This window comes from Myotis daubentonii, chromosome 16 (assembly GCF_963259705.1).
Source record: "Myotis daubentonii chromosome 16, mMyoDau2.1, whole genome shotgun sequence".
In the NCBI taxonomy this organism is placed as follows: domain Eukaryota; kingdom Metazoa; phylum Chordata; class Mammalia; order Chiroptera; family Vespertilionidae; genus Myotis; species Myotis daubentonii.
In genome coordinates, this window is record NC_081855.1 from 48,526,876 (window position 1) to 48,550,892 (window position 24,017).

Here is a 24,017-nt window from a genome sequence, read left to right on the forward strand (position 1 = left end):
TGACAGAACACGAAGCCTTTTTGCCTTTTTTTTTCCCATCAAACTCCCCGCGAGAGGGATTTCTCAGTCGAGGAAAAGAGGCGTTGCTGTTTGGGTTAAGAGGCACACCTCTTGGCCCTGGCTGGTTTGGCTTGATGGATGGAGCATTGGCCTGCGGACTGAAGGGTCCCAGGTTCGATTCTGGCCAAGGGCACATGCCTGGGTTGTGGGCTCCATCCTCAGTGAGGGGTGTGCAGGAGGCAGTCAGTCAATGATTCTCTCTCATCATTGATGTTTCTATATCTTTTTCCCTCTCCCTTCCTCTCTAGAATCAATAGAACATAAAAGAAAAAAAAAAAAAAGGCACACCTCTTGCTCCAAACTCGTCCTTTCTGCAAATATGCCAAGCGCCCGTTAGGTACCAGATCTCATTGTAGGTGCTTTATTAGCCTAGCCTGTTTTTAAAAAGGAATTGCAACAACTCGTCGAATTTAAAAGGAACTAGAAGAGTGAGCCCGGTGCCTCATTGATGGCACAGCCAGCCGTGGGTACGAGATCCCCCTTCCAGGTGAAGCACTCAGGCAAGGTCCCAGGTTTGACTTCCGCGGGCTGAAGGCTGCAATATTGTCTCCTGATATCCCCCACCCCCCCACCCCCACCCCAAAGAACATGGAAATGAGTTAAGTTAGTGTTTTGAAGGTAAATGTAGTAAGCTAAGAATGAAGAGTGATGAGATGTATGGTGCCTCTTTCCTTGAGTACGTCCTTGAGTAATGAGAGTCTCCTCTCTACCCGCGCCCCCCCCCCGCCCCCGCTTCCCCCCCTCCCCCCCACACACAGGGGCACAAGTGTTGGTGACTTGTCTCCACTCTGGGGTGAATGGGAGGCTTTCTGAGAGGGAGATGCTAACTGGCTGCTGAGCAGAGCGCCCTCTTCTGGTGGAGCAATGTCTAAACATGAAGACAGCAGAAAGCGCCAGAAAATCCATTCACTGCCCCGAATCACAGGTCGTGCTGCGTTCAGTCATTAGCAAGTGGAAAAGAAGCCGAGACGTCTGCAGCACTCCTGAGTGCATTGCTTGGTTCCAGCCACCAGAATGTTTGATCTTCACAAAGGCTGATGGGGAGGGTGCTAGTGTTGTCATGGCTGCCACTTAACCAACGCTGAAAGGGCGCAGGGACAGCGCGTAACTCACTCGGGTGAGGTCGCAGAGGCGGGTGTGCCATCACCAGCATTCAACTCGGGCTGGTGGCAGCTGGGCCCACGTCACCACCGGCCACCCACACACGCTGGCCCCGAGAGCCAGCAGCCTGGGCTCTCCCGTGGTCTGTGTGGTCACGGGCAGGTGGACCTCGACTTTTCCTGAGCCTTGGTTTTCTCTCTGTAAAATTAAGGGGTTGGAGGATTGGACAAGAGAGCCATTCTTGTAGACTGAGATGATAGACGAGAAAACAGGGAACACCCTCTAAGACGTGTAGCCCAAAGGACTCAGGGAGCACTTGGTAAATGGGAGCTGCCACCCCACCGCCGCCGCCGCCGCTGTCATGGGCATCTCTGAGAACACAGGTAATAGACCAGGCCTCTGTCAGTAACTCTGCGAAGGCCCGATTTTATTAGTTTTGGTTCCTTCTTCCCAGTGAAGGGGCCCGAGTGCTTGTCTCTGGAGGCAGAAGGGGACATTTTGCTCAGTGCATGGAGGGCTTGGGAGAGAAGAGCCCCCAGGAAAGGCGGCTCTGGAGAAAGAAGAGGGTGGGCCCTGGGTGTGATGCCTTTGGCATGGAGGAGGGGCCCTTGGGGTTACGTATGGCTCCCCGAGAGAGCGGGGCAAGGCAGAAGGTGCCTGACCCACTGCATCTGAGTCTATTGGGAGCAACGTCACTGCGAATTCAAACTGGGATCTAACCTGAGGGGACTGGAGGGCAGATCAATGGAGGAAAACTATCTGTTCTTTTTTTGAGGACTAGAGGCCTGGTGCACAAAATTTGTGCACTCGGGTGGGGGGGGCGTCCCTCAGCCTGATTGCGAGAGAGTGCAGGCCAGGCCAAGGGACCCCACCGGTGCACAGTCGGGGCCAGGGAGAGACGCAGGAGGTTGCCAGCCAGAGTGGGATGGCGGGAGGACTCCAGGGCGTGTCTGGCCCATCTTGCTCTGTCCCAATCGGCTGGACCCCAGCAGCAAGCTAACCTACCGGTCAGAGCGTCTGCCCCCCCTGGTGGTCAGTGCACATCATAGCGACTGGTCATCCAGTCAACTGTCTGTCCCCCGGTGGTCAGTGCAGGTCATAGCGAGCGGTTGAGTGGCCTTAGCATATCATTAACATATTACACTTTGATTGGTTGAACGGATGACAGGACGACCTGACACTTAGCATATTAGGCTTTTATTATATAGGGTATCCAGACTTTTCTCAGCTGGACATGGCGAGTCTTATACCTTTTAGACATTCCACCTGAACCCCTGGTGGTGACAATATCTGGGGAGGCAGGGGTTGCGGGGGCGGGTGGTGGTCAACAAAACTTTGAAGAGGAGAGACTGAAGCTGGCGGGAAGGTTCTAACCCAGGGCTGGGACTGTGTGATGAAATGTTATTGGCCTATATTCAGATGTTTCTTTTCCGGCGCTTTCGCTTTATGGGAAACTATGGGCATGGTTTCGCTATCTCTAGAGACCAAATGTAACAATGTTTTAAGAACATCAGAAAAATCGTCCCCCAAAGAAGTTCTCTTTGGTTTTTGCAACTCAGATGAGCATTCTCTCCCTTCCACTCCCTTCTCTCCCCCTGGCTAAGGAAGTAATTAATTGTCCTCTTTTCTATTCAAGAAGATAAATCGCACAGAGGCCTGGCCTTGGTGTTCTGTGAAGGCTTATGGAGAGTGCTTCCAAATCTACAGGGGTGGGGGGTGGGGGGCGCGCTGGGAAGGAGGCAGCAACAATGAGGACATTTTCAAGCTCCTGGGGTGTGGAAATAAATAGATGATAAGCTCAGTTTCAAGAGCCAAGAGTGTGTATCTGAAGTCATTGCTGTGCGTACTGAGGCTCTCCACAGGCCTGGGAGGCCCCAGTTTAATCTACAGCCTGCGTCCATGTTAAACCGTGGCCATGTGGTTCTGGCGCGGCCCCATGGTCCACAGGGCATAACAGCAGATGGCAACTCGAAGACCTGGGTTTGGGGGATTGTCTGGACTGTACTTCCCACTGTGTGCATTGGGCAAGTCACTTAATGCTGCCTGGCACACAGTAGGTGTTTAATGAGTATGGACCAAAATTAGTAAGTAAGGCAGCAAACCACCTGTGCGATCCTCAGTGTCCTCATCGGGGAAATGGGGGCATAATATTCCCCAACGGGCTGCGGTCCTGTCGGTAAAACTGCTTCCTAGCAGTGCCTCTCCCGCTTGCTCTCATTTCACGGTGAGTCACCCGGGGCGCTGCTCCAATGCAGATTCTTGCTCCAGGCATCTGGGTAGGAGCTCTGCCTTCCCAACTACCCCAGGGGATCCCTGTATGGGTCACGCTTTGAAGAGCGAGGCCCAAGACTCTAAAATGCTCGGAATTAGTAACATTATCTCTTCAGCCAGTGGGTCAGGATAGACTCACTGTGCCAATGTCCCCCCATTGAGGGTTTCCTGGGACCCAGGACTCTCAGTGGTAGAACTAGAACGCGTCGGTCGCCCTATGAAGATACTGGAAAAGAAAGGGATGCTTTGGTCTGAGCTGCTGTGGGAGCTGAAAACCAAACCAACCAAACCAAACGAAAAATAAACCGGAGAGGCTGTTTGCGAAGGAGAGGAGTATATTCCCATCTCAGGTCAATTTGTTTTCTCACCCCCTTATTTCTCAGAGGCCCAGAGAGGTTGGGTGACTTGGCTCACATCACACAGCTCCTCGGGGGACAGGGCTGGGGCTCCTGCCTCTGACTCCCCACAGAGCCGGGTGCTCCCCCGGCCAGGACCAGTCCACGTTGCCGTCTCCAATACACTCCTCTTTATTTGGCAAACACGGCCTGTTTATTTATAAATTGGCTTGTTTGGAGACTGAAATTTGGCTTAGCTGATGTTGGCTGTGAGGAGTTCACATTTTTCCTCTTTGTTTCGGGTTGCTTAACCATGTCTGTGAGCAAAAAACCAAACACAAACACAAAAATGAAAGCACAGTGAGGCTGCTAACGTGGTTTGAACGCGAACCTTCCGGAATGCGGCCCTTCAGCTTACACGGGTTTAATTTGTAACTCTAGAGAGCAGGTTGGAAACCCAGGAGGTTCACCTTCAGGGGTTTACAAACCCCCAATAAATCAATGGCTGGGTGTGTCTCTGTCCAGGCTGCTTCTCCCCGCCCCTGTCCCCGTGTGGGACCGAGAGGCTGGGAAACCCCCCTGTTGGGCAGGTTGCTGGGGGCTGCTCCCAGGCTCCTTAGCGAAGGTCCTTAGAAAAGAGGTCTGTCATCAGGGCTCAGGTCTGTGTGGCAGTTTGCAGAATGTCATTCAAAATCTTGTAGTTTATCTTGCACACAGCAGAAATCGTAAAAGATTTTATTATTAACACTTGAGCATCCATGCATAGAATTCACACTAAGCACGTGAATACATTGCATTTAGGAGAGCTAGGTGCCCTCAATAGCTCTCCAGATCCTCCTTCGAATTGTGCTGTACATTCAGGTTGGTTTTTGTTGAGACGGTGGAGGAGAAGAAGGGGGTGGAGAGAGGGAGAGAGAGAGAGAGGAAGAGAGAGAGAGACGCTACATTTTATCTGTGAGTCTGCCCTCTGCCTGGGGTGGCTCCTCCAGGCCGGGAAGTCTGGGTGTAGCCCTATTAATACTCTGAGCAATGCCAAAACCGGTTTGGCTCAGTGGATAGAGCGTCAGCCTGCGGACTGAAGGGTCCCAGGTTCGATTCCGGTCAAGGGCATGTACCTGGGTTGCGGGCACATCCCCAGTAGGAGATGTGCAGGAGGCAGCTGATCGATGTTTCTCTCTCATGGATGTTTCTAACTCTCTATCTCTCTCCCTTCCTCTCTGTAAAAAATCAATAAAAAATATATTTTTTTTAAAAAAAAAAAAAAAAAAAAAAAAAAAAAATACTCTGAGCAAATCTGTTATCTGTTCCAGGACACAGAGGAGAGCGTCTTGGCTCTTCTCACCCTGCTCACAACCAGAGGAGAGATTAGCTCAAGCGGTGAGCACTCTGCTTTTCAAATGGTGTGGTTGGCTGGCGGCTTTGCCACCGTCTTAGTTTCACAAGCCCAGCTACAGGCTGAGCACACCGCAATTTCATCCTCAAATATGCACACACGGGGTACATCACACAGGGGAGCTCTGGTAAAACACAAACATTGAAAAACTTGGTTCCATGGGTCCATTGATCACCTCTAATAGTGACAGAGGGACATTTCAACTTCAGGCTTCGGGCGGAGACCTGAAGAAGTGGCCCCCAGAGCCAGGGGTCTGCTGGGCTGAGTGGGTGATGCCTGATCATGGCGAGAGGGAGGCGGGCAGTCACACTTGGAAATGCTGTCGGCTGCCTGGGGCACTCCTGGGTGCTGCGCTCAGATGCACTCTCGTTCTGGGCGCAGAGCCCCCTGGGACCTCACTGGACGAACCTAAGAGCGGCGGATTAAAGACGAATGCGGTTGTTCTCAGAGCCTGGTCCAGGGTCCCCTCTCACACTGGCCTCTTCACTCCTCTTCTTCTTCCCACATTCTTGTTGGCTCTCTTAAGACGTGTGTAAAACAGAGCCTCCCTGAGATCTCTGGTTTCGGGGTCCAACACAGACAGCTCCCCAGGGCTCTAGGTCACAGGGTTAACACTTTCCATCAGAGTGATGAACGCTCACGGACCCTGCCCTGCTATCTCCCAGGGGGATCACGGTGGGGATGCCCAGGGACACCTTGTGGAGAAGGTACCTGCCAACCCCCCGCTTTCCTCGGAGATTGCTTAAGCCTGTGGGGTGGAGGGACGGAAGCTACGAGCTCTCTGTGGTTGATCGTGCACAGTACATGAAGTGCTACTCTAACATATATATATATATATGCCTAAAAATATACACACACGGGGTACATGACACAGGGGAGCTCTGGTAAAACACAAACATTTAAAAACTTGGTTCCATGGTGTGGAAAGCCATCCATTGTCAACATTATCATGAGAGTGCATCAAGGAACTCGGAAGGCTGATGAACCTTGAGCTTTAGCAGGGCTGAAAGCTATGCACCGATTGTCAGCCAAACCTGGAGGGTTGACCATGAGACCCCGATGTCTCCTCCTGGTCACTCCCCACAGCTCCTCAGCCAACCTGCACTAAGCCTCAGAGCAAAAGCCCAAGGCCCTAAGCGTAGCTGGGACCCAGCCTTAACCCCGTGAGTGCCTAGCTCTCTTTTCTGGGGCTACATGTTCTGGCTGGAGACATCCAGAGGCTCTTAGTGCCTGGAGGCCTCTCTTAATGACGGATCTTTAGTTCTTTTTGCTGTCAACAAACGAGGCCGCCTGCTGCCAGACAGCTCCACGGCCCTGCGCCCTGTCCTCCCAGGGGCTCGCCAGGCTTCTCTGACCCACCGCCAAGGGCCGGGCACTTTTTCTCCACCTGCAGTGGTTATGACAGCGGCCTGGGCGCATCGCCGCCCCTTTCTCCAGTCTCCCTGTTCTTTCCGTTGGGGAATCCAGAGCGGCTGGCGGAGCTCCCACGGGGAAGAGCATGCTGGATTGGGAGTGGGACACTGTGCACTGCATCTGGCCACCCCAGAAACCGCCCCGCGGGCCATTTAGACACATAACGTTCTTTGTGTCCAGATGCTTTGCTGGTCAGGCAAGGGCAACACTCACCCTCCTGCCGGCCAGGGCCCCCGGCGGGGAGCCCAGATCATTTCAGGGCCCCGGTGGGCTGTGCGTCTCTCACTGAGGGCTGTTCCGGACCTCTCTGTCCCCAGAAGCTTGGAAAGAACCGGTTCTCCTTGTGGCGCTGTCTTTTTTCTTTCTCAGAGTCTGACCTCCCATATCTCTCCCTGGTCTGGCTTATGGAGGAATATATATCCCCGAGGGCCAGCCGTTTCCTGCTCTGATTGTCATCAGCATCCTCAGTGAGGACAAACTATGGAGCGGCTGGAAGGCCACTGTCAAGTGTTTGGATGTGTCTGGTCATTTGTGGGCTCCCGGCCCCTGACCTCAGGAGGCCAAGCACTTAAACGAACTTCTTCCTTTTGCAGGGTCCCCAGTGACAACGCGTGCAAGGGCGTGGCCGAGTGGAGACTGACTTACCATGCATTCACTGCCAGTATTGCTTACTTTGGATGAGGGTGAGCTATAGACTTCCATTTTATTTGTGTGTGTGTTTTTAAACATATTTTTCTATTGGTTTTTAGAGAGACAGGGAGAGGGAGAGAGAGAGAAATATCAATGTGAGAGAGAAACGTTGATCGATTGCCTCCCGCACACTCCCCAGCCAGGGACTGGACCTGCAACCTGGGCAGGAACTGAACTAGCGGCCTTCTGATGCACAGGATGGCACTCAACCCACTGAGCCCCGTGGGCCAGGGCGGTCGATTTTTGTTTCAAATGCTCTTCAGAAACAGCCTCAACTCATCTCTGGAACGGAATTCCCTTAGAACCAGCTTACGTTTGGGAGCTCAAACTCTCTGACCCCCAAAACGTTCAGCAGAGCTGAGGCGGTGGAGGCATCTCTCCAGGTCACGATTTTCCGTAGGAAGTCCCTCCTTCCCCTGGGAGTGTCCTGTGTCCCGTGTCCCTACCGTGCCGGTGGCTTTGCTGCTCAACAGGCTCCAGCGGAAGTTCTCTGCTGGATATGTCTCCATAAAACCACCCTTCAATGGCCACCCACATCCAGCTTGGAGGAGGAAAAAGAGCAATCAGGAAAGCTGTGCACCGACAGAGGACAAGGCCAGTGAACACAATGGGCACTCCCCGTGCCGCTGGAATAAAGAGCCGTCAGGGCCCGCCTGGCCGAGGCGGGGCCACCGCTGGGCTACACGGGCTGCACACGCGTCCGACACGGAAGTACCGGTTCCCAGCAGAAAGGGCGCGTCGAGGGAGCGAAGCCTAAAGATGCAGCTTTCCCCGGAAAACTTCTCCCCTCTCCTTCGGCTCTCCTCCATGCGGCTTAGCGAAGGGCTTAGAGCTGCTGAACCTGTGTTCACGGATGGAGAGAACGCCTTCTCCAGACTCCCACAGCCACAGGAGCAGGGGCGGGATGCGCCGGATCCATAGCCGTGAGGACCAGCTCTTGAGTCTATGGACCCTGGGTTGTGGCGGCCCCAGACAAGAGCTCAGTTCTCTTGTGTCCTATGCAGGGGCGTGAGGTGACCAGGAGCCAGGCGTCTGGTCCTCTCCAGGTGGGACGGGATCTCTGGGGCAGCTACAGAGTAGACCACTGACAGCCCCAGAAGGGGAGACCCCTGGCATCGAGAGAGGACGAAAGCGGGTTATTATTCCTTAAAAACTCAATTGCTTTCCTGCCCCTGCTTCCATAGTGGGGTGTGAGGGCCAAACTGTAGCTCTGGCACCACAGACCACCACTGTCCCAGCGTCCCAGCCAGCATCTGTTCGGAGGAGGCCAACAAAAATCACTTCTCCGCTTCCTTTCAACGCTTCCAAGGTGCCACTTGGCCTCAGCACTGCTCCGCCTCCACGAAGCCCTCCTTCTCATGGCCGGAGGGCTCCACCTCCGTGTAGGTGGAGTGGTTGGGGTGGTTGCGGAATCTCATGGCCGGCCAGTGGTGAGGTCTCCTCTGCAGGGAACAGAGCAGAGTCAGCGGGTATGAGCTCACCCACTGGGCCCACCCCCTCCCGCCCCAGGGACAGTGGGGAGCACCGAGACTCTCTTTACAAGGACACCGGGGGCCTCCTGAGAACTGGGTGAAGGTCAGGGCGCTCCCTCCGCTGCGGGGAAACCTGCTGAGAGGTGAGGGCTGCGGGACTCAAGGTGAAAGCTTTAGCGACACACAGAGTGGAGCCCTGAGACAGCGGGAAGTGAGGACGTAGGTGAGAGAGGGAACGATCAATTGGGGAGGCTCTGGAAATGCCGAGAGAATGGGTCCTACAACAGAGTCAGCTGCGGAGCTTATGAAAATGCAGATTCTTGGGCCTGTCTCAGACCTGCCCCGTCAGCACCCCTGTGGCTGGGAATACCAGGTAGGCTGAGGCTTACGAATGACTGGTTAGGATTCACAAGAAACAGGGGGCGTCTGACAAAAAGGAGGGAGCCCCCTGGGCCTCTGGGTAATGAGGTCAGTGGGTCTGTGTTCCCCGGGAAGGAGACTGTGGTCACAGAGGTGCCACCGCTGTGCCAGGAGGGGAGCCAGTGAGAAGCCAAGAGTGGGGCTGGGACAGGAGCTGCTGAGCTCTGTGGTCCAGTGTGAAGAGGGCTGGGCCTCACTCCCAGGCTGCACCGTGGGCTGGCTCTTCCAGACTCTGAGACATGCAAAACTGGAGCATCCTCAGCGAAAGCTCCCAGAGAAAGCCACTCACTGTGACTATGGTCTGTGGAGTCTGATCTAAAAAAACCCAGACAGCAGCGTGCTCTCCCTCCTGGGGACAGCCCACGCCTTTCTTCCCTCGAGGGCGTTCATCTCCTAAACTCTCAGGGTCCCCGGAGTCTGGGCAACCCGGGGAGCAATGGGCAGCGGCAGCTCGTACTGGCCTAACCCCCTGGACCTGTCTCCAGGCCGCCTTTTCTCTGACTTTCCAGTGAGTCAAGCGGCCCCGCCTCAGCTCATTTCTTTCCTGTGACATTTCTTTCTTTTTTTCTTTTTTTTAAAAAAATATATTTTATTGATTTTTTACAGAGAGGAAGGGAGAGGGATAGAGAGTTAGAAACATCGATGAGAGAGAAACATCGATCAGCTGCTTCCTGCACACCACCTACTGGGGATGTGCCCGCAGCCAAGGTACATGCCCTTGACCGGAATCGAACCTGGGACCCTTCAGTCCGCAGGCCGACGCTCTATCCACTGAGCCAAACCGGTTAGGGCTCCTGTGACATTTCTAGAGAGCAAAAGCAGGCCCGCCTAGATGCTCTCCAGTTGCTTCTTCTTCTGTCCTACGCCCTTCCTTGTTTCACTGTCCCCACCTTTAGTAAACCTACTCTCAAAAAAAATTAAATTAAAAATTAAAAAATTAAAAAACAAACAAAACCCTCACAGCAAAGAGGCAGAGACCTCAGTTCCATTATGGCTTTGAATAAACACCGGGCCTGGAGTCTGGCCATGAGGGGCCATAGATCATTAGGGATTGGCTGCACAGCACTCAATGGCCATGTGTGGCGCTTCTGGCCTCATTTCTTTTCTTTGGGGCCTGATTTCACCCGGGGGGGGGGGGGGGGAGCAAAAGCAGACAGGACAGGAAGCCTGGAGGAGTTCCCTGGGGTTTGGGGACTAAAAGGGCACTAGCCACTGTGAGATGGGCCTGGATGGAGTCGGTGAAGGTTCCTCGGGTGGGAAGAGGCGCCAGGCGTGTGGTGGGGGAGGGATGAGCTGGGGAGAGGCAGGTACTGAATGGCCAGGGAGACACAGATGCAGAAGCAGAGCGGGGAGCCGACCTCGATGAAGAAGAGCGCAGCGTTGGAAGTGGGGTGGCCGCTGATGTACACCCCCGCCAGGATGATGGCCGCCACGACGAGGACCGCCAGCACGATGCCCACGATGGTGCCCAGGTGCACCGGGGGGCCCTTGGTCTTGGGGGACAGGTTGTCCTGAAGGCCTGTGGGGAGACGTTAGGGCAGGGCTGCTGCAGGGAGCCGGGAAGGTGGGGCCATGGCGTTCTGGGTGCTGACAAAGCTCCAGAGACGGCAGCTGACAACACCTTCCATCTATTTATCAAATACACACAAGGGGGGGGGGGCTGGAGTGGGGGCGGGGGCTGAGCAGGGCGTTCACATTCTGGGCGCGGTTCAGGTGGCTTTTCAAAATCGCTTCACGTTGCCCAAATGTCGATGGAATAAGGATCTCAAGAGAAGTTCTCTCTGATCCCCAGGCCCATAAGTACTTCTGGGGACTTCACACCGGGCCTGTGATGGTGAAGAGTTTGGGAGCTGGAATCGGCTGCCTGGACTCAAACCCAGCCTCTGCCCCTTACCAGCCGTGTGGTCCGGGGCACATTATTTAACCTCTCTGTGTCTCAGCGATCGTTTATGCAGAACAAGGGTAATTATTGTGACCTGCTGGGGTTATGGTGAGGGTTAAAGCAAAATAATGCTGTCAAGTACTGAGGACCATGGCTGGTACCTCAATAAGCGCCAGGTATTATGACAGCAAAATGGCCACATTTTTACCCGTCACTGTCCATTGCACCAGACTTGTGACCCCGTGAAGGGCAGAGACCGTGCCTTACTCCTCTCTATGTCCTCGGCGCTTAGGGGAAAAAAGGCCAACCCATCGTAGGAGCTCAATAAAAGAGGTGAGCGAGGTCGCCTGAAGGCCCATAAACCAGCAGCCACTCTCTGAGAACACCCCAAGCATTTGCAATATATTCCGTGGAGGAAACAGAGTATTTCCATAGACTACGGAGCTGGACGCTCGTCCAGTCCCACCCTTCCTGAGTGGCTGAGGTCATGGAAATAGAGAGAGCGGAGGGACTTGTCCAAGGACAGAGCCAGTGCCAGCTAACTTCCCGATACCACCTGGCTGTGTGCGCCTCCTCCCGGCCCGAAAGGGATGTGGAGACAATGAAATAGACAGACGGGCATGCGTACGGCGGGAATATCTGATCTCGTTTACTTGGCCAGTGGGTGGGATGGGATTGTTCAAAGGCTGTGACATGCATCCAGAATCACTGCCCTCCCCAAGCCCTCTTCTCTGCAAGCAGGGGAAACCGGGGAGAGAAATGCCCCTGGGGCACTTGGCAGTAGGGTTTGTGCATCTGTCACCAGCAGGTGGGGGAGTTGAGGGGAGATGCCCCCAAGCTGGCCTCCCCTGACCTGGCCAGCAGCCGGCCAGCAGCCTGCAGGGACCCTGGGGATCTGATGGTCAGGACTTGGGCTGATGAACACATGGTGTAGAGAGGGGATGTGGCTCAGCGGCGCCCCTCCACCCTGCGCCCCCCCCCCCAACACACATGCACGCTCACACCTGCTGCCCACAGAAGAGGAACAGCTCCGTCTCTGGTGGGAGCCACCATCAAACTGTGCTGCGTTAATAGCCTCTTCTCTCCTGCTGGACCCCGACCTCCCAGGCCCTGGAGTTAAGGGCACGTCCACCACCCCTTTGCAGTGTTGGCAGCAAAGGCCCGAGCTGGGTCTGGGCAAAAGCAGGAAAGGTGGGGCCGCCTCACCTCATCAGCGAGGCTGGCCTCCCAGGTAACCCTGGGGGAGGGGACCCCACCTTCCGCACCCTATAAAAATTGTGGTGAACAATGTTGGCGTACTCTCTGCCAGCCCAGGTGGGGGGTCAAAGGAAAGTTGACGTGCGAGAAGGTGCTGAGGCCCACGGGGGCAAGAGGCCGATGGCCGCAGGCCGCACCCCACCACGCTGCCCTGGTGCAGCCCCGTCGCCTCCTCTCTCTCGTTTTAGGGGGGGGATAGTCAAGAGCAGAGAACCACAGGAGGTTCCTAAGACGGGAAATTCTAATGGAGACACTTGTTCCTTCCATCTAGGGGGCCTGTGCCCAGAAGCCCCGCCTCCCCGCCCAGCAGGAGGTCTAGGAAGCGCAGGCTGCTGCCGCCCCTCCCCCACTGGGGATGCCAGCCGAGGCCAGCCACTGCTGCCCCCTCCTCTGGCGGGGGGGGGGGGGGGGGTCCAAGAGGCTGGGCTCTGAAGAAGAGGGCAGGCAGCTCTGTACTCACCGTCTCCTTCCGCATGGGGATTCAGTTTAGTGTCATCTTCCAAAAGAAAGGAGAGAAGGCGGGAGATTAGTGGAATCATTAAGGCCTTTGTCACTCTGGGTCCGGATGGGACTTTAGAGAGGTTCAGTCCAATCCTTCATTTCAGAGGCAAGGAAACTGAAGCACAGAGAGGGGAGGTGACTTGCTCAAAGTCACACAGCAGTGCAATGGTAGAAGGCCGTGAACGAGCCAGCTTTTCCTAGTCTCGTGTTCGTTCGTTCATTCATTCATTCAGCAAATACTCATTGAGTGTCAGCTCTGAACTGAGCACTGGGAGTAGGCACTGAGGATAGACTTGGTCTCCGCCCTCAGGGAGTTAACAGGTTGGATGGATGGATGGAGGGACAATTAAGATCCAGCCTAATGAAGTTCTGACTGGGGGCCTCAACGGACACAGGGAGACAAGAAGGAGGGCTGAGGAAAGGGTCCCACACGGAGGGAAGGGCATGGGCAAAGGCCCAGCGCCAGCAAGAACTTGCCCAGCTGAGAAATAAAAAGCAGCCCGTGCAGCTGGAGGGCGGTGAGGATGGGGCAGGGGGGTGGAGAGTGAGGCTGGGGTGGGGCACGGCTGCTGGGCACCACCTTGAGGACCTTTCACGTCCTCCTAAGGGACAGAGGGAGCTGAGGAAGGACTTGAGGAGCGGGGGAATGTGTCACAAGGTCAGATTTGCCGCCAGCAGGCGTGCCTCGGAGCATCAACCTATGAGCCAGAAGGTTTAATACCTGCACTGAGAGCCTCACTTGCCCTGTATCTACAAGATGGGCCTGTGGCCGAATAGTGTTGTAACATTCACTTCTTCTCTCCTTTCCATTAGCCCCTTTCTTTTTCTTTTTTTTTTTTAAATATATTTTTTAATAATGTCAGAGAGGGAGAAAGAGATAGAAATTTCAATGTAGAGAGAGAATCATTGACTGGCTGCCTCCTGCACGCCCCCTACTGGGGATCAAGCCCACAACCCGGGCATGTGCCCTGACCAGAATCGAACCCTGAACTCCTGGTTCATGGGTCAACACTCAACTACTGGGCCATTGGGCCCTTTCTTTTTCTTTTTTAATATATATCTATTGATTTCAGAGAGAGGAAGGGAGAGGGAGAGAGAGAGAGAAACATCAATGAGGAGAATCATTGATCAGCTGCCTCCTGCACACCCCTTACTGGGGATCAAGCCTGCAACCTGGGCATGTGCCCTGGCCGGGAATTGAACCATGACCTCCTTGTTCCTAGGTCGACGCTCAACCACTGAGCCACCGTGACCCGGCTTGAGTGAGTCTATTCTTTCCACAGGGATGATAAGACCTCAGGGTTCTATGAGGATGGCTAGTACGATGAACTGAAATATGGTATAAAATACCTGGCCCTGGGCTGGACAATCATCTCCCCCCTCACAGCCCTGACGGGGGCCAGCACAGCGCTAGAGCCTGGGTTGGAGTCCCCTCATTCTAAACTTGGTTCCGCGTCTCACCAGCAAGTGACCCCAATGGGGGTCTCTGAGCCTCAGGCCCCGAGTCTGTGAAAGGACAGGGCAGTTCTTATTCCGAGATAATCCCTGTCGGAGAGGGGGGTACTCCGGTGCAGTCGCCCTTCCCCGGGGCTTCTCCTCCGCCTCCCCTGACGTTACCTTCCGTGGTGAGGCTGTCCAAGGAGAGGTAGGAGGAGGTGGTGCTGTAGTCGCCGTCCAAAGGGCTGAAGGAGCTGCCAGGGGAAGACGAGTAGTGGCCCTCGTCCTGGAAGTCCTCGCACGTCTTGCCCTCTGCCTGTAAGAGAGACCCGGCTGCCTGGACAGAGGCCTCGCTGATGGGCATGCCAACAAACAGGGACGGGGTGGGGGCACTTTCATCCCTGGGTGGTCAGAAAATGTAAGGTTCCATGCATGGTCCAAGCATGGCAATCTGACCAACGCTGTGCCCTGCATGCCTTTAAGCTTCCCGCTTTATCCTGAAAGCAGCTTATCTTTTTTTAAAATATATTTTTATTGATTTCAGAGAAGAAGAAAGAGGGAGAAACATCAATGATGAGAGAGAATCATTGATCAGCTGCCTCCTGCACGCCCCCTATTGGGGATCAAGCCCACAACCCGGGCATGTGCCCTGACAGGGAATGAAACTGTGACTTCCTGGTTCATGGGTCCACGTTCAACCGCTGAACCACACCGGCCAGCCCTGAAAGCATCTCATCTTACAGGGCAACTTATCTGTCTACTGTTTTGAATCCTTCCTCAAGGAAAGAGCTGAGATGCCAGCTTTAAATAAACAGAGCAAATCTGTACCTTCACCAATGGCCGACGGCAGGAGTAGGCCGCTGGACAAGATTCTTGTAAGGCCAGAAAAAGACTGCTTGCCCAGCCTTCCTCATAAAACAGACGGCGATGCGTGCCCGGCAGTGGGGCCTGGGGGTTTATGTTTAAATGCCGGGCCCGGCACCTTCGCCTTCTCACCCACTGTGAGACGCAGGCCAAGTCTCTAAACCGCTCTGAGCCTCGGTCTCCCATTCTGGCCAGTGGGGACCAGCCCCAGCTCCCGGGGCCATGTGAGGAGCAAATCAGAGCACACATGGGCAGCCTGCAGGGGCCTGTGCTTGCACTGCAAGAGGAGATGGAGCGGAAGGGAGGGAGAAAGGACACATGATGACCCACATGACAGTATAAGGGGTGACAACAGGGCGCTCCCCACCCAGGATCAAAGTGCGGAGCATTCTGGGAAATTCCACTAGTGAGAAAGAACAGGTAGGGGGGAGCCTGGAAGAGTGCTCCTCACTCCCAGAATGACTGCCACCCCCTGGAGCCGCAGTTGCTTCACGAATGTCACCAGGGGCACAGCCTCCCAGAGGATCCGAGTCCCAGGGGGAGGGAACAATTTCACCGAGAACCAAAGACGCCTTGAGAGAGCTACCAGGCGAGGGCCTGCTGACAGCCCTCCTGCTCCCCACAGCCTGGCTCAGGTAAGCCTCTCACCTCCTGGGCACAGCCGTAGGCCAGCCACTCCTGGCGGTAGCGGTCAAAGCCACTGGAGCATCTGCAGGGGGAACCAGAGGTCAGAGCTCTCCCCTTCCTTTCCCCCCATTCAGCAACAGCCTCCCCCGGGCTCAGGCGGTCAAGCTCCCCGAGACCACTGGGCAGCCGCCCTCGGCACCAGGCGGCTGTGGAATCAGGAGCCAGACCCTCCTGGACCCCCTATTCCTTTCCCAGGAGGAGGGGGAGGCATTGGAGAAACCCTCACTTTCTGACCCAGCTCCCGAGGACCAAGGGGGCCATGACCTCTAATGACCTTTCAGATCCCCTTGACTTGGGGCTGCCAGGAAATCGCTAACAGGGAATTCACACGCGTGTTCTCATCTGGGGAAGTCTTGTTCATTCCTCGAGCCCCCTTTTTGGTGTGGAAGGGCCTGCACTTGGCAGGGAGAGGCTGGGTGACGCTGGACATCAGTAGGTTTAGCCAACACCCCCTTGTGTGACAGGAAAGGGCAGACAGGAGGGTCCCACCACAGGCTGGGAGAGATGAAAACGGGCCGACCAGGGCTCCCGGGGAGGACATTGTGCAGCTCAGCTGGGCTGCGAGGCGCCGGGCACTTCTCTAGGGAAGGGGTGGAGGCGTGAGGATAAACCAGAGAATAGTCTCCATGGCCTGGTGCTCAAATTTCCGATCTCCACTCTTCGGCGCCAGGGGAATCCATCAAGTACTACGCAAGTATGGGGACATCTGCATGGGAAAATAACATCACGCGCCACCCGTGCTAAGAAGGAATTCATGGCTGGTTCATGTCCTGCACCAGCAACTGCCTGCCCATCTGCCCGAGACCTGGGAGACTGCCAGCCGTTCCTTCTGAAGATGACTCTGAGCTGCTCCACCTGCCGCCCCGAGCCACCCACCCTCCTCTCTCGCAGTCCTCTGCCCCTGCTGCGGGGGATGGAGGATTAGGGGCACTGCTGGGGGTGGGGACTAACGTTTCTTTTAGGCCACAGTGATTCCTTCAAGGACTGAGCCTTCATATAGGTCTAAGAGCATCACACTCTAAGCCAGGGGTGGGCAAACTTTTTGACTCGAGGGCCACAATGGGTTCTTAAACTGGACCGGAGGGCCGGAACAAAAGTATGGATGGAGTGTTTGTGTGAACTAATATAAATTCAAAGTAAACATCATTACATAAAAGGGTACGGTCTTTTTTTTTCCCAATAGTTTTATTCATTTCAAACGGGCCGGATCCGGCCCGCGGGCCGTAGTTTGCCCATGGCTGCTCTAAGCCCTGAGCCAACCAACACCGATTCAAAGAAGAAGGGCATCAGTTAATTGAGTGCCTCCTGAATGCCAGGTGCTGCCCCAGCCGCATGCTGCTCCTGCACCATCTCCGGGGACCCTCCCAATGGCGAGGGAAGGCTCATTTCCTGAGCCAAATCCTGGAGTTAAGGTCACCCTCAGACTCCAGAATGGGCCACCTGGGGGCAATGTGGGATGACAGGAAAACGCCAAGGTCCGTGAAATTGTCTAAATCAGCTCCAGGCTCAGGGCAGGGAGGGGGAGTCCTGGGAGCCTGCAGAGGGTGGAGGGGAGAGGGTTAGCCACGAGTCCACGTGGTGATTGCAAGCAGCTGTTGGTGGGAGCGGCCAGGGTGGCCGGCCCCAGTGCACCAGCTCTGCCCTCTGACCTTTTAGGGGCTGGAGAGAGCTCTTAGTTGGAGCTGAGGCTCCAGGGAGCTGGCAGTGGCCGAGCCCAGGCCCACGGGCACCTGAGAACAAGAGGTTTCCAGAACCTCCCCCAACCCGACCAACCCTCATTAAACTGGCATGGTCCCTGGCACCAGAGCGAAGATCTGGGATTGGGCGTGTGCGCTCTGCGGGGCTGTCAGTGTCAGTGAGAGGTTTGCTTCCCTCTGACCCATTTTGCAGTTCTCATGGCTCAGCTGTCACTGGATGCTGAGTCACGCGGTGGCAGCCAGCCCCAGGGTTCCAGGGCTCATCGGAGCTCCTCTGGGTTATCGGCCCACGCCACCCGCCCAGATGGTGGCTCTCGAGCTTGAACGTGCACAAGATGGGCCACGCGCGAGGCTCCACTCACAAAGGAGCCAGCCTGGGGCCCACCCTCTGTATTCTCTCTGAGGCTCTGTGCCTTTCATGCCAAGGGGCCTGAACACTTTGCAAAAACGCTGCTTGGTATTTGAGGAGTTAAAATAACAGCGCATTCCTCACTCCTGTTTCTCTGACCACACAGCCCCAGCCCCTCTTACAGGGAAAACAGTGAATAAAAGCTGTGGGGGGAACACCTGGGAGGCCTGAGGGGGAGGGTGGGGGAAGGGGGCTGGGGCTCTCTCTCCCCCCAGCCAGACCTGTGTCCTGTGGGCTCGGCAAAGGCGATGGCTTCTCTTTCTCTGCCGGGATATTGGAAAGGAGCAAAGGAAAGGCTGACAGATGTATCTCGGCTGTAGGGGGCTCGGGGACTCTGTAATCTGCAATTTTCAAGATTGCCTTAAAGGCTCTCGGAGCTCATGGGGCATCCCCCTCTCAGGAGAGACCTAGCGCCCCTCTGCCGTTTACTTGTCTCGGACAGGAGAGCAGGGCCCAGCTGCTGAGCCTCATCTGTGGGGAAATGATTCAGGACCAGGAGGGGACGACGAGCTGATTTAAGAACTTTGCCGAAACCGGTTTGGCTCAGTGGATAGAGTGTCGACCTGCGGACTGAAAGGTCCCAGGTTCGATTCCGGTCAAGGGCATGTACCTGGGTTTCGGGCACATCCCCAGTAGGAGATGTGCAGGAGGCAGCTGATCGATGTTTCTAACTCTCTGTCTCTCTCCCTTCCTCTCTGTAAAAAATCAATAAAATATATTTAAAAAAAAAAAAGAACTTTATCCCTGGACCCGCCTCTCATCCTAAAACCAAGCACACACAGCTTTGTTTGCCCAGCTTCCCCCAGCTTTCCGCGCCCCTGGTTTTCAGGAAACCCTGCTGCAGCCCGAGGAAGACCTGTTGGGGGCCTGGAGCTCTCCACCCAGCAGCAGTGGGTCTTTGGGTCACCCCGTCTCTGAGCCGGCAGGTCTCAGGCGTGTGTGCACATGAGGCACCGAGCTGACATGCAGGCCCCTGGCTTCTCTCCCAGAGATGCGGATGCAGGGCCTGGGGCGCGTCCCAGGGACCCACAAGGCTGGGATTCTGGAACACTGGAGGCGGCAGGCCTCTCGGAGAAGCCCTGCCCCAGGGCCAGCCAACCCTTTCCAGGTGTGAGGAGGGGGTGGCAGGAGCTGGGATTTCTAGGGGCCCAATGTCATCAGAGGGACCCTGCCACACAGGCACCTTAATTGGTCACAAGCCTCAGGGAGAAGCTCACTCCTGTGACCTTCTTGACCTCAGGGTCACCTTGGCAATGAGGCCTGAGGCCAGGAGCCGGCCATGCGCCCTCTGCCCCTCCCCCACAGGCTGCCTGCGGGGACCAGAGGTCAGTCGGCACCAACCTCTGGAGGACGTGGCACCAGCTGCAGTTGAAGGTCAGGTCCGAGGACATGCAGGCGTCGCAGCTCCGATGCTCCAGGCAGGCTGCAGAGAGAAGGCGGCGGCCCCTCAGCACAGGCCCCCCCACAACCCCCCGCAGGCCCCCCCAAAGTACAACTTTCCTGAGTGCCGAGTCCTCACTGAACTGTGCAGTCTCCGACTAACAGGAACCCTAGAGTTCATTAACGCCTCCCTCACTTGAGTCCCTTCCTCTTTCCCTCCCTCCTTCCCTCCCTTCTTTCTGTCTCCTGGGGCGGGGGTGGGGGGGGGGTGGGGGGTGGGGGGGGGCAAGGAGGAAGGTCCGGCCCTGAGCTGGTGCTACCGCAAAGCCCAGCACTTTTATAAGGAGAGACAGGCCCCCACCCCGAAAAGCTGCCATCGAAGGCGCATCTGATGAGCAGCTGAACAGAACACGGTAACAGAAGCAAGACGTGACAACCAGCCACAGAAAAGCGACTCCTCGTTCGCTAAACATCGCATGCGTTTCTTCGCTGTGTGAGTTTTCATGGGACTCTCCACAATCCGTCAATCAGAGAATCCATTTGCATTCCATGCCCCCCCCATCCCCCCAAGATGGAAGCTGGGAGCCAGCCCTTGGCGAGTGGGAGAAAAGCCGTGGTGGGCACAGAGTAGACACCATTAGAAGCTTTGAGGGAGGGACTGACTGTAGGGAGCACCTCGTCCGTCTGTCTGCCAGGTCCTTGCAGGCCTGGAAGGGTGGGTGGAGAGCCACGGGCAGGAAATAGGCAGAAACTGGCCTGGCCTGAGGATGAGAGCCCTGGCGGGTTCGCGCCCTTGCGCATCCAGGGGGCCTAGAGCAGTGCCTGGCATGTGGGAGGCAGTGAACGTGTTTACCGTTTCCTCATCGTACAGAAGAGGGAGCTGAGGCTTGGGGAGAGTCACTGAGCTGAGAGCGGCAGGTCTGGGTGTGAATGAAGATCTCTCTGAGCAGAGGGTCTGAGCACTGAGCCTCTGTGGGGTCCCTCTGCCCCAGCACCTGCCCTCACCCCACACCACCTTTTCATGAGCCTCTTCTAGAAGAGGGACCAGCCGAGACGGGCAGGGGCTTGGAGATGGCCGGTGTCCACATCTCTGGAAGAATCATGGATTACCCCCCCCCCCCATAGGTAAGGAAGCGAGCCTGAACTGGGGGGGATGCAGTCTTCGGAAGGCAAAGCTAATTGGCCTCCCAGGGGCTCCAATCACAGCCTCCGGAACACTGTCCCCTCCCCCACCAGCTGCACCCACAGGGGAGCCCATGTCCTGGCCATTCCCAGTGACTCTGCCGGCCCCTAAATGGCCCTCGTTAAACTGAAAACAAACCCTGGGTGCCTCCTGGGTGCTGATAAGACCCACTGACCTTCATTTCTCATCTGCATGTCGGACGTCCTGCGTGCTAGCCAGGGCTCACCACATCCACGGGAGGGTGGGACGCGGCTCACACGTACGAACAGTGTCCCAGAAACTCATTCCCAGGACAGTCCGCGTCCTCCGCCCGCCCCACCCGGGCAGTCAGCCCTGTCCTCGGATGTCCCTGCTCCTACACGAAGTGTGATTCGAGTCCTAGGAGCGGAGATCTGCTCTCACCAGCTCTTGAGAAACCACCGGTTCTCAGGCCCCAGGCCTCTCTGGCCCAGAGGGAGGGCTGAGGCCTGCAAAGTGTCCTTGCCCTGTGACCCCATGGTGTCTGGGTCCTTCCTCTTGAGCCCAGACTCAGACTTGTGACCTAGCATTCGAGACCCTCCTCCTCCTCTTCTCTCTCCATCCTGTGCTCCCAGAACCTCCAGGGAAGAGGAGAGGGTGGGGGTCGGGGAAACAGGCAGGGGAAAGGCCATGGCTTCAGAAGCTGGGAGGCACCGTGAGACAGAAGAAGAAATTAAAACCCTCTTTAAAAATCCAAGGACGGGAGTGCTGTCCTCTCCCTCAGCCCCCCAGCTGCTCTGACCAGATCCTGAGACGAGCATCCCACCCTGATCCTTCCGGTAAACAGCAGCCAACAGGGGCCTTGACCATGACCTGCTTTCACCTGTAGGTGCGTGGGGTGCAGAGAGGGGAGAGGACCAGGGCCCCATGGTCCTTGGAGAGCTGCTGGCGAAATCCTTTTATGGCCTTCAGCCTGTGGACTCCAGCATCCCCCTCCTCTGAGGAAAATCCACTGATAATGCATTGACCCATAATGCATTTCCACCCTTCTCTCCCTGATGGATCAATTCCGTTCCTGGATTATTTTTCCTGGGGCTCCGTCTATGTCCTGAGAGGCGCCTCTCTCCTGGGTTTCAATGATGTGTGAGTAACAGTAGCCATCGTCTGTCCAGCACAGACCACACCCCAGGCCTGAGAAGTGCTGGGTAGTGTCAGAGCTGCCATTCGAGTCCTCAACTCTCCCTACTGTGGTTCTAACCCTGACCCACGCTCTGGGAGGGAGGTGATGGTCGGCCCAGGTGACGAATGAGAAATGGAGGTGCAGGGTTGCTCGGTGGCCATCCCCACAGCGGTCGGTGGTGGGCCTGGGAATGGCACTCAGTCTGTTTGACTCCAAAGATCTTTCTAGGACACAACTGTCCTACACTGCCTTCCCCCGTCAGTAGGAACCACCCCTGCTTACTTGGCAATGGGGTGAACTCCACGGCCGACGTGCTGGTGACCTTGCTGGGGTCCAGCTCCACACGGTGGTATTCAAAGATGGCCCTCCGCCGGGATTCTGAAACAGAGGCAGAGCCAACATCAGGAACAGGTCATGGGCAGAGGGCTCTGAGGGCAGAGGGCTCTGAGGGCAAGAGGTTGTAGTGAGTGGAACTGAGGGCAAGAAGTAAACCCTTCAAGCTGGGATAATGATGCGGGTGCTGCAGGGAGTCGGCGGACAGGTGGACAGGAGTTTGACCTTGAGAGATCTGTGTGTTATCAGCAGGTTCAACTACTCGGTGCAGAGGCCTGGCTGCTCCTGGGGTCAGGACACAGGAGATGCCACGCTCCTGCGTGCCTTCGTGTCTTCACAGCTGCTGCTCACTTGACCCATAATGCATTTCCACCTTCTCTGCCTGTCAAGCTCACCCTCCTACATCCAGCTCAAAGGCTACTTCCTCTGACAAGCCCCCCTGGCCACTCCCTCCTCTTCCCCACCCAGGCCAGGTGCCCTCCTCCTACGGCACTCACCACCTTGTATGGTCCCTAGGTTTTATCTCGGGGGGCGGGGGGCATGAGGCTGTGAACATCTGGTCCTGAACCTGACCCGCAGGGAGCACTCTGCACATGTCTGTGGAAGGACAGGCTGACCTTGGAGAACCTCTTCCTTCCTGGCCAGAGCGGGGTTCAGGGCCTGGAGCCAGGCTTATGTCCTGCCTCAGTCCCTGCAGAAACTTCCTACAGGACCTCAGAGTCAGGACACCCAAGTTTTGATTTGAGTTTTGTTCCCAACTCACTGGACAACCTTAGGGCCTCAGTTTCTTGTCTGTGCAGTAGAAAGACAAAAACACATGCTACAACACCCTTTGGAATTGTGGATGAAAAGACTTTTCCTAAAATGGCAATCTGAGATGCTCTGATATTTTCCATCACACCCCCATAATCACCCAAGAACCATGACTTGGGGTTGGTTTCCTGTGGCTCTGAAAAGCAGGAAGCCAGCCACTGCGCTTTGTGAATGGGTTCCATATGAGGGGAAAGGGCCACTTAGTGTCTGGTCGGCACAGCATTCTCCTTCTTCCGGATTGCTTCTTCAACTCTCTTTGGGGGAACTTCCCCCAACCCCTGCCTACATGATCTGCGGAAGTTGCCTTCTTCCTCCATGACCCTGCCTCCCTGGCCACACAGTGATTGGTCCCAGGGCTGAGCATCTGATGGAAGCTGGACCAATCGGAGACCTTCCCTGGGACTTTGCAACTGTAACCAAGAGCCCCCTTTGCTCTTTACTAGTGAAGCTAAGATGCAAGCTTGGAATCCATGAATGGCCACAGTTCCAAGCTCATGGGGAAGGCCAGAAAGTGAAACTATCTTGTGGAGAGAAGCAGAAAGAACAGTGGCATTCCAGGCTCTGCAGTTCCAGATCCTGCCCTGGTCCCTGTCTTGCCCGTTGTCAGCTCTCCTGTGCTCTGTGGGCTGCTTCAGTATCCCCAGTGGACCCTTCCCCCCACATAACCTAGGCCAGTGGTCGGCAAACTCATTAGTCAACAGAGCCAAATATCAACAGTACAATGATTGAAATTACTTTTGAGAGCCAAATTTTTTAAACTTAAACTATATAGGTAGGTACATTGTTATTCACTTAATTAGGGTCCTCCTAAGCTGGCCTTTGCTAAAAACGTCCTCAATCTGATTGAGGTACTTTTGCTGAGGTCGACCCCTTCCAATTCTCCCATCCACACTCGTCTTGTGTACTTGTTTCGTCTATCTCCTTTCGTTCATCCTCTCTATATGTCCAAACCATCTCAACATACCTTTTTCAACACTACATCTTCTTTCACTCCACAATGTTCCCTAAAATTAATTTAATAAACTTTACTGAAAGTTTTAAGTCAACTTCGCACTGTACGTGCACGCCCGCACGTGGTATTTTGTGGAAGAGCCACACTCAAGGGACCAACCACTGACCTAGTCTGAGTTGGGTTTTTGTCACTAGAAGCCCAGAGTAGGTGAGGATATAATTTTCTCATTCAGCTGAAGGTGGTTTGGAGGAAAGCTGGCAGTAGAACTCAGTTGGGGCACCCATGAAAGAGAGGGTGTCCTGTGCGATTGCTGGGAGCCCATTTCCCTC

General features: G+C 55.5%; 1 protein-coding gene across 2 annotated transcripts in view; it reads right to left on the bottom strand.

Moving 5' to 3' along the window:
- Positions 1–7,207: 7,207 nt before the first annotated feature.
- Positions 7,208–24,017, bottom strand: part of PLXDC1 (plexin domain containing 1) — a 55,657-nt gene continuing 38,847 nt past the window's right edge. The window contains exons 8-14 of one of the 2 annotated variants that reach the window (XM_059670847.1): positions 21,873–21,968; positions 19,231–19,312; positions 15,745–15,805; positions 14,413–14,548; positions 12,755–12,790; positions 10,514–10,674; positions 7,208–8,705 (exon numbers count right to left, since the gene is read on the bottom strand). In XM_059670847.1, the coding sequence (XP_059526830.1) occupies positions 8,586–8,705; positions 10,514–10,674; positions 12,755–12,790; positions 14,413–14,548; positions 15,745–15,805; positions 19,231–19,312; positions 21,873–21,968 (692 nt within the window). In that variant the 3' untranslated portion in view covers positions 7,208–8,585. The remainder of the gene's footprint in view (positions 8,706–10,513; positions 10,675–12,754; positions 12,791–14,412; positions 14,549–15,744; positions 15,806–19,230; positions 19,313–21,872; positions 21,969–24,017) is intronic. The other variant, XM_059670846.1, reaches the window with a different exon arrangement.